Source organism: Neoarius graeffei, chromosome 26 (assembly GCF_027579695.1).
Source record: "Neoarius graeffei isolate fNeoGra1 chromosome 26, fNeoGra1.pri, whole genome shotgun sequence".
NCBI classification, from domain to species: domain Eukaryota; kingdom Metazoa; phylum Chordata; class Actinopteri; order Siluriformes; family Ariidae; genus Neoarius; species Neoarius graeffei.
The window spans coordinates 55970116-55980115 of NC_083594.1; the positions used below are offsets into that span (position 1 = coordinate 55970116).

Genomic DNA, 10000 nt, shown 5'->3' on the forward strand with positions numbered 1-10000 from the left:
CTAACACTAACTCGCTCAATTTACCACAGGACCATGATTCTGTCTGTGTCTTTAAACCTGTGTGTGTGTGTGTGTGTGTGTGTGTGTGTGTGTGTGTGTGTGTGTGTGTGTGTTTTTAGTCCTCTATGGAGGTGGACATTGAGATTCAGGGAGCAATGGTGAAGGTACTGAGTGTTGGAGGCGTCGCTGTTGGCAACAACAAAGTACATCAGGGATTCCGTGGGTGTGTACAGGTAGAGTGACATCCTTTTACACACACACACACACACACACACACACACACACACACACACACACACACACCTTCTGTTTATAAAAATCAATGGATGTGTAAGTTGTGAATGTTGTTCCGTGTGTGTGTGTGTGTGTGTGTGTAGGGTGTGCGTGTGAGCGATGCTGTGCTGAGTGTGTTCCAGGCTCACAGGTTAAATGTGGAAGACGGCTGCTCTGTGTCTGACCCCTGTGCCTCTAGCCCTTGCCCCACCCACAGCTCCTGCACCAATCACTGGGACTCTTACACCTGCACCTGCCTTCCAGGTGTGTGTGTGTGTGTGTGTGTGTGTGTGTGTGTGTGTTAACCTTATCACTAACCTGTTTTTAATGTGTCAGGCTACTTTGGTGACAACTGTACAGATGTGTGCACCCTGAACCCCTGCGAGCACCAATCAACTTGTAGAAAGAAGTCAAGCTCCGCCCACGGCTACACATGTGACTGTCGCAGTAATTATTTTGGACGCTACTGTGAGAAAAAGTGAGGAGCGTCTCGGACATTTGTAGTGTGTGTTTAGTTGTGTCCAGTATTTTCTAATCTGTGTAACTCTGTGTGTGTGTGTGTGTGTGTGTGTGTGTGTGTGTGTGTGTGTGTGTGAGAGATCAGGACTGACCTGCCATGTCCTCGGGGTTGGTGGGGGCACAAGACATGTGGTCCATGTAACTGTCCAACTGATAAGGGGTTTGATTCCGACTGCAACAAGACCAGTGGAGAGTGCCGCTGCAAGGTAACACACACACACACACACACACACACACACACACACACACACACATTTCATTTTCCCCCCAGCTCTTCAGCTTTGCCTTTTCTGGCATTTAATGGGTGTGGCTAAATGCACATCAGCTGTGATGTGAATGTCCACAGTAAATCTCAGTCTTTTTGGTAAACGTCACTCCGTTCTGCTGAAAACAACTTTATTCAACTTTATTTCCAGAAAACAATTCACCAGAAGGTTGATAAATTAAAGCCTGATCATTTCCAACATCTTCCATAACCACACCTACAAGGATGTTGTAGAAACGCCCATCGCTGGCGAGCAGAGCAGAGCGAGACCCTCCGGCAGCGAGTGGGCACGTCCTGTCGAGTTCTTCCTGCTCTCAATCCCATAATCCTTCACACATTTATTTCCTCCTTTAGCCTTCACACAGTTTCAGCGCTATGCTAACTGACCTGCTGGAGGAAACGTGAGAGGAGTTCACCAAACAACTGCATCGCCCCTGGCCTACTCCCTGCAGTGTGTGTGTGTCCTGATCAGAAGCATTCGTTAGCAGTAGTACAGACTCTGACAGGTTTAGCACAGACCTTTGGCTGAACTGTGTGAAACAGTTAATGATGCGCCATTAATGAGCGTTTCTCTTTATGTCCCTGACTTTCTCACACTCTTCCCCTGTGTGTGTGTGTGTGTGTAGGATAACCACTACCGGCCGCTGGGCAGTGATGTGTGTTTGCTGTGCGAGTGTTATCCCATGGGCTCGTTCTCGCGTGTGTGTGACAGACAGAGTGGGCAGTGTGAGTGTAAGCCGGGCGTCATCGGCCGACAGTGTGACCGCTGTGACAATCCGTTTGCTGAGGTCTCAGCCAATGGCTGTGAAGGTGAGCGGTCACATGACACAAACGCAGTCCATAAACACCCATCTCTTTCGATCAGTCTTCACAGCAGTTATGTTAAAATAAACTGAAGATGCTAGAGCTGTTGTCATGGCGACAGAACTGCTTAGTCCCTGAGATCAGCTTTCACCCCCCCGCCCCCAGTGATCTATGACAGCTGTCCCCAGGCAACTGAGGGAGGGATTTGGTGGCCCAGGACGAAGTTTGGTCTCCCAGCCGCGGTGCCGTGTCCTAAGGGCTCCACAGGTCAGTGTGTTCTCAGTGCACAAAATCCATCATACAGAGAGTCACAAATATATACGACTTTCAACCGCCCCCCCTCCCCCCAGGGACGGCGATCAGACACTGTGATGAACACAAAGGCTGGCTGCCTCCCAACCTCTTTAACTGCACCTCCATCCTCTTCACGAAGCTCAAGCTGCTGGTGAGTCGCCTGCACACACCTGGTCAGGGCACCAGGGGGCGCTGCAGTCACAACTGCACCTGTTCTCAAGGTGTCCAATGCATCAACAATGAGAGCATCAGACTTGGGAGTGGGGTTTTCAGGTGACAATGCTGTCATGAGGTGTGTCCATGTTCGGCATGTTGTAATAAGCCCCGCCCACATCCACACGGGGAGCTCGAGTGTAGACGGCTTTGACCGCAGTGTGGGTTTACAGCAGCGCCGCATGAAGTGAGATCAGCTTTACTGATGTGTTCAACGACCGAGACGTCAGCTGTGACGTCGTCTTTTCAGTTGGTTTTAAACGCAATGTGTAAATTCAGTCCCTCGGTTCCGCCTTCACTGTCGCCTGTCGGATGGAGATGGGATTTGTGATTTAACTTATAAATTAGCAATAAACTGTGTCTGTAGTTTGCATCCTTTTCTAATTTAATACAAAAATTTTCAGTCCAGATGACATGTCCAGCAACGAGAATCTGAGAAACCTTTCCGTTCCAGTGTAACAGCGCCCCCTGGTGGAGACGAGACTTAACAGCCAGAGGTCTCAGAATAGTTTTACATTATTTGTGTTGGACAGATTGTTTTCTTTATTTATTTTTGTGTCCAGTCTGAAAAAGATAAGATAAACTTTACTGATCCCTGTAAGGGAAGTTCACATGTTACAGCAGCACCAAGTGGAAGAAAAGTTTATATTTCTCGGTCCTTCAGTGGTGATCAGTGAGATTTAGTTTTGGATGATGTAATAACATGTGAGATGAAAACGCTCACTGGATCTTTATGCAGTAATGAATCGTGATGAAGAGCGGTGTCGAAGTTGAGCATGAGGAGAAATGATTTTCAGTGTATTTAATTTCCTTTGTTTGTCGTGTAAATTTGTAAAAGTTTGATATAAAGGAGTCATGCAGTGGTTTTGTTTTTGCTCCAGTGGAAATCTTCATCCCGGATCGCGCGTCGGTTCCGAACCTCGTTTGTGTGAGAGTGAAATCGTGTCTCTGTGAACTGGAGCGATTTCAGGAGTATTTATATCTTGTGCAGAGAGAATTAAAACACTTGTGTGTGAAAATGTTTGCGTGGATCAAATCCAACTTAAAAGAGATTGACAAAAGTTTTGGAAACGTGGATTTTCTTCCTGCTCTCTCTTTACTTCTGTCTCTGTCCTGTCTCACTCTCAGTGGGAGCAGGTGAACAGAGACATGTCCGTGTTGGACTCGGTTAAAGTTCAGCAGGCTGCGTCTCTGCTCTACAACGCCACGGCACACACGCACTCCTACTACGGCAGTGACATTCAGATCGCCTACCGCCTCACACACGCACTCCTGCAGCACGAGAGCAACACGCACGGCTTCAACCTGGCCGCGACACAGGACGTCCGCTTCAACCAGGTACAGACAGAATTATTGGCACCCTTATCATAACTATACAGGTGGGAGACGCACACAGATGACTCTGAACTTTCTTTAAATGTTTTTATTTGATGAAGTGAGCCGATTGTGTCCCGCAGTGTTTCTGTGCCGATCTGCACGAAAGGTTTGTGCTCATGATGTTAATGAAAGATCTGTCTGCAGCTGAGTTATAACCTCCTGGCAGAGGAAACCAGAATTCATGATGCTCCGCGTGTGTGTGTGTGTGTGTGTGTGTGTGTAGCACCTGATGCATGTGTGTAGTGCTATTCTGGCCTCAGACACTCATCATCACTGGGAGCAGATCCAGCAAACTCAGGGAGGAACAGCTGCACTGCTGCAACAGTTTGAGGCGTACACACACACACTCGCGCAGAACATGAGGAGAACCTACCTGAACCCGTTCACCATCATCACACCGAACATAGGTAACACACACACACACACACACACACACACACACACACACACACACACACAGTCCTGTGTGTCGATCTGTCTGTTTCTCTGCCTCTTCATATCTCTGTGTGTCTTCCTCTCTACAGTTTTGTGTGCGCTTGTTTCCCACAGTCCTCTCCATCGATCGTTTGGAGAAGGAGAATTTTGCTGGTGCTAAACTCCCTCAATATCAGTCTCTGCGTGGACTCCGCCCGGCTGACCTTGACACAGCCATCATGCTCCCCAGTTCCATTTTCAGCCCTACCTCTGAGGGGAAAGGTCACCGACATCAGGGTGAGCCAATCACAGAGCTCAGCAGGAATCACTCGGCCAATCGGAAGAGGCGTCACCCTGATGAGCGCGAGCAGCACGCCATTGCCAGCATCGTCATCTTCCACACACTCGCTACACTCCTGCCTGAGAGATACGACACGGACAAGAGGAGTCTGAGGCACACGCACGCACACACACACACACACACACACAGAGTCTGAGGTACATATGCATCACCTGTCTCACTTTGTGTGTGTGTGTGTGTGTGTAGGGTTCCGAAGCGGCCGGTCATTAACACTCCTGTGATCAGTGTGATGGTGTTTGATAATGAGCAGTTCATACAGCACACACTGGAGAAACCCGTCACGCTGCAGTTCCATCTGCTCACCACTGAGGAGCGCTCTAAACCCATCTGTGTGTTCTGGAACCACTCCATTGGGTAAACACACACACATCTCCTGGCTGGCTTGAAAATTTTGAGCGGCACGGTGGTGTAGTGGTTAGAGCTGTCACCTCACAGCAAGAAGGTCCTGGGTTCGAGCCCCGTGGCCGGCGAGGGCCTTTCTGTGTGGAGTTTGCATGTTCTCCCCGTGTCCGCGTGGGTTTCCTCCGGGTGCTCCGGTTTCCCCCACAGTCCAAAGATGTGTAGTTAGGTTAACGTGGGGCGGCCTTGGGCTGAGGTGCCCTTGAGCGAGGTACTGAACCCCTGACTGCTCCCCGGGCGCTCTGGTGTGGCTGCCCACTGCTCTGGGTGTGTGTGTGTGTGTGCTCACTGCTTCAGATGGGTTAAATGCAGAGGATGAATTTCACTGTGCTTGAAGCGTGCATGTGACGAATAAAGGTTTCTTCTAACTCATTTTGGGTTTCATTTTGATTAAAATGATTGTAATGGTTTTATGGTGTGTGTGTGTGTGTGTGTGTGTGTGTGTGTGTGTGTGTGTGTGTAGTGTGGGTGGTTGGTCCTCTAAAGGATGTGAGGTAGTTTTCAGGAACAACACACACATCAGCTGCCAGTGTTACCACATGACCAGCTTCGCTGTTCTGATGGACATCTCGCACAGAGAGGTGGGTACACACACACACACACACACACACAGTGCTGAGCGTAAATGAGTGCACCCCCTTTGAAAAGTAACATTTTAAACAATATCTCAGTGAACACAAACCATTTCCAAAATGTTGACAAGACAAAGTTTAATATAACATCTGTTTAACTTATAACGTGAAAGTAAGGTTAATAATATAACTTAGATTACACATTTTTCAGTTTTACTCAAATTAGGGTGGTGCAAAAGTGAGTACACCCCACAACAAAAACTACTCCATGTAGTACTTTGTACGGCCTCCATGATTTTTAATGACAGCACCAAGTCTTCTAGGCATGGAATGAACAAGTTGGCGACATTTTGCAACATCAATCTTTTTCCATTCTTCATCAACGAAACGGAAGGCAGAACAGATCTTTCATTTCATTAGTGACTGGATGCTGGATGGAGAGCGATGCTCAACTTGTCTCTTCAGAATTCCCCATAGGTGTTCGATTGGGTCCAGATCAGGAGACGTCCCTTCAGCATCTGACATGTCATCCTCAGAGGTCCCCCCCCCCCCCCCCCCCCCAAACACACACACATACATACATCTCATCGTTCATTAACACACTGAACTCAGGGGCCGCACATCTCACTTTACCTCGCTCATTTGCACTATTCCGCACTACCTCACCTTAACAGCTGCTAGTTTGTTTATACTGCTTATCTCATGTTTACCTGCTTTACCTCAAGTGCCCTTGACTGTTTGTTTATTTGCACCAATTTACGTGTGTGTGTGTGTGTGTGTGTGTGTGTATGTATATATGAGTGTTTAGTCTTTGTCTAGTTCTTATCTAGTGTTTATACTGTTTATATTGTTTGAGTGTTTAGTCTATGTCTAGTTCCTATCTAGAGTGTTTATACTGTTTATATTGTTTGTTTTTTCAGTTATTCTATTTTTATTTTATTTATTGCATTGCCTGTTTGCACCGTGGGTCAGAGAGGACTGATATTTCATCTGTGCTGTATGTCGAGCATGTATAGCATATTTGACAATAAAGTTGACTTGACTTGACATACTTGGCCACTGAATCACTTTCACCCTGTTCTTCTTCAGAAATCCAACAGTGGCCTTAGATGTGTGTTTAGGATCATTGTCATGTTGGAAAAGTGCACGACAATCAAGGGCACGGAGTGATGGTAGCATCTTCTCTTTCAGTATAGAGCAATACGTCTGTGAATTCATGATGCCATCAGTGAAATGCAGCTCCCCGACACCAGCAGCACTCATGCAGCCCCACATAAGGACGCTGCCACCACCATGTTTCACTGTAGGCACCATGCAGTTTTCTTTGTATTCCTCACCTTTGCGACGCCATACAGTTTTGAAGCCATCAGTTCCAAAAACATTTATCTTGGTCTCATCACTCCAGAGTATAGAGTCCCAGTAGTCTTCATCTTTGTCAGCATGGGCCCTGGCAAACTCTAGGCGGCCTTTTTTGTGCCTGGGCTTTAGGAGAGGCTTCTTTCGTGGACGGCATCCATGCATGCCATTCCTCTGCAGCGTACACCGTATTGTGTCACGGGAAATAGTCACCCCAGTTTGGCTTTCTACTTCTTTAGATAACTGCAGTGAACTTGCATGCCGATTTTCTTCAACCCTTCTCGTCAGAAGACGCTCCTGTCGAGGTGTTAACTTCCGTGGACGACCTGGACGTCTCTGTGAGATGGTTGCAGTTCCATCTTTCTTAAATTTTTGTGCCACTTTTGCTACAGTATTCTGACTGATAAGTAAAGCTTTGCTGATCTTCTTGTAGCCTTCACCTTTGTGGTGGAAAGAAATTATTTTCTTTGGGGAATTCTGAAGAGACAAGTTGAGCATCACTCTCCATCCAGCATCCAGTCACTAAAAGAGGTCGTTGTTGAAGAATGGAAAAAGATTGATGTTGCAAAATGTCGCCAACTTGTTCATTCCATGCCTAGAAGACTTGGTGCTGTCATTAAAAATCATGGAGGCCATACAAAGTACTAGATGTAGTAGCTTTTGTTGTGGGGTGTACTCATTTTTGCACCACCCTAATTTGAGTAAAACTGAAAAATGTGTAATCTAAGTTATATTATTAACCTTACTTTCCCGTTATAAGTTAAACAGATGTTATATTAAACTTTGTCTTGTCAACATTTTGGAAATGGTTTGTGTTCATTGAGATATTGTTTAAAATGTTACTTTTCAAAGGGGGTGCACTCATTTACGCTCAGCACTGTGTGTGTGTGTGTGTGTGTGTGTGTGTCTATATCACACACACACAGTTGCTCAGCTGTCTTTCTGTTGTGTCTCTCTCCTCTTTATCCTTCACTCACTGCAACACCAAACACGCATTCACTCATAGACCTGCCCTCGACCACGCCCCACCTCCACAGTCACATGATCAGGTTTAAGTTAATCTCCACCTGTGTGTGTGTGTGTGTGTGTGTGTGTGTGTGTGTGTGTTCAGAATGGTGAGATCTTGCCCATGAGTTTGGTGACGATGTGTACAGTGTCAGTAACTCTGGGCTTCATCTTCCTCACCGTGGTCTTCCTCACCTGTCTGAGAGACGTCACCTCCAACCTCAGCAGCATCGCGAACAACGGAGCCTCCGCCCTCTTCATCGCCCAGCTCCTCTTCATCCTGGGCATCAACCAGACTGACAATCCGGTACGCCATCCCTTCATCCACCTCCCATCCCCCACTCTCCCTCCATCCACCTCCCATCCCCCACTCTCCCTCCATCCACCTCCCATCCCCCACTCTCCCTCCATCCACCTGTCCTCTCTCTCTGGCTTTCCCTTTGTCTTTCATTCATTCATTCATCTCCCTCTCCGTACATCCGTCATCCCTCCAGTCTCTTCATCAATCATCTCTTTATCTCTCATCATTTCCCAACACCTCCATCAGCCATCACTCCATTTCTCTCTTTTTCATCACTTTATCATCAACACCAACCTCTCTCTTCTCTATGCCTTCTAATTCTATCATCCTTTCATCACCTGTCCCTGCATCCCTCATCCCTCCATCAGATTCCTCCACTTTTTTCTCTCTCTCCTGTTTTCTTGTAATCAGCCATGTGACATTTTGTGCATCGTTATAATATTATAAACTGACAGCTGATACCTCTCCCTCCTCCGTGTAGTTTGTGTGTACTATCATGGCCATCCTGCTGCAGTTCTTCTACATGTGTGTGTTCTCATGGCTTTTCCTCGAGAGTCTCCATGTGTACCGCATGCTGAACGAAGTGCGAGACATCAACTACGGCCCCATGCGCTTCTACTACCTCATCGGCTGGGGCGTGCCGGCTATCATCACTGGTAACACACACAGCCGGATACACTGCACAGCATGTGATGCGAGTATTAGTTTATATTGGTAACGAGTTTGTGAATAAAGGCGTGTATGAAGGGAATGAACTCTTCTGTAACGTCAGGTCTGGCCGTGGGTTTGGACCCCGAGGGCTACGGAAACCCAGATTTCTGCTGGCTCTCTCTCTATGACACTCTGGTCTGGAGCCTTGCTGGACCGATCGCTCTTGTGGTGGCTGTGAGTTTGACATCACTTCCTGTTGTAGGATGCTCTCCTGTGACATCACTTCCTCTAAATCAGTGCATTTTTAACCAAAAGGGCTGTTTTGTTCTCAGATGAACGTGTTCCTGTATATCCTGGCCTCCAGAACATCGTGTTCAACCAAAGCACACAGCTGTGAGAAGAAAGAAACTCCAGTGTGAGTATAACGCGCGCACACACACACACACACACACACACACACACACACACACACACACACACACACTCTCTCTTCACGATCATCTGCTTTTGTGTGGAGAGACAAACTGACTGAGAGCTGAAACCATTGTGTGTGTGTGTGTGTGTGTGTGTGTGTGTGTGTGTGTGTGTGTGTCCAGGTGCGGATTGCGTACAGCGTGTGGTGTGTTATTCTTGGTGACAGTGACGTGTTTACTCGCTCTGCTCTCTGTAAACACTGATCTGATTGTGTTTCACTACCTGTTCGCTGCATTCAACTGTCTACAGGTACACACACACACTTTATTTTTTAATTTTAGTCATTTATCACATTGTCTTAATTTTACAATAATTATTTCAGTATATTTATTCCAAAACTTTTTTCTTAAAATTCTTTGAAAATATTATTTATTTTGAGATTGTTGTTAAACTTCTCTTTTATTTTAACTGAAATTGAGTTATTTTCTTATATTTACCATTTTGCATTTGTTTTATTCATTTAGATCTTTCTGATAATTTATGATAGTGTGTGTGTGTGTGTGTGTGTGTACAGGGTCCCTTCATCTTCTTTTTCAGGATTGTGTTCTGTAAGGAGGTTCGTGGCGCTGTACAATACTGCTGCGGAAAAAAACGCCCAGAACACACCATCAAACCCAAACCATCAGTGAGTCTCTCTCTCTCTCTCACACACACACACACACACACGCACTCTCTCACTCACCCCCCGGCCTGGCCAGAAAAAAGTCATCATTTGGAATTAA

The 10000-nt window shown here is 46.6% G+C and overlaps 1 protein-coding gene across 4 annotated transcripts in view; it reads left to right on the forward strand.

Moving 5' to 3' along the window:
- celsr2 (cadherin, EGF LAG seven-pass G-type receptor 2) overlaps positions 1-10000 on the forward strand; it is a 57058-nt gene that overhangs the window by 40771 nt on the left and 6287 nt on the right. For 3 of the 4 annotated variants that reach the window (XR_009651625.1, XM_060909963.1, XM_060909962.1), the window contains 18 exons: positions 120-233; positions 378-537; positions 610-751; positions 878-998; positions 1684-1867; positions 2027-2128; positions 2212-2306; positions 3497-3706; positions 3969-4152; positions 4295-4613; positions 4707-4874; positions 5383-5500; positions 7959-8159; positions 8635-8809; positions 8926-9038; positions 9137-9219; positions 9401-9527; positions 9793-9903. Coding sequence is in view for 3 of the 4 variants with exons in the window: in XM_060909963.1 (XP_060765946.1) it covers positions 120-233; positions 378-537; positions 610-751; positions 878-998; positions 1684-1867; positions 2027-2128; positions 2212-2306; positions 3497-3706; positions 3969-4152; positions 4295-4613; positions 4707-4874; positions 5383-5500; positions 7959-8159; positions 8635-8809; positions 8926-9038; positions 9137-9219; positions 9401-9527; positions 9793-9903 (2727 nt within the window). In the remaining variant the exon portion in view is untranslated. Of the gene's footprint in view, positions 1-119; positions 234-377; positions 538-609; positions 752-872; positions 999-1683; positions 1868-2026; positions 2129-2211; positions 2307-3496; positions 3707-3968; positions 4153-4294; positions 4614-4706; positions 4875-5382; positions 5501-7958; positions 8160-8634; positions 8810-8925; positions 9039-9136; positions 9220-9400; positions 9528-9792; positions 9904-10000 lie in introns of all 4 variants that reach the window. The other variant, XM_060909964.1, reaches the window with a different exon arrangement.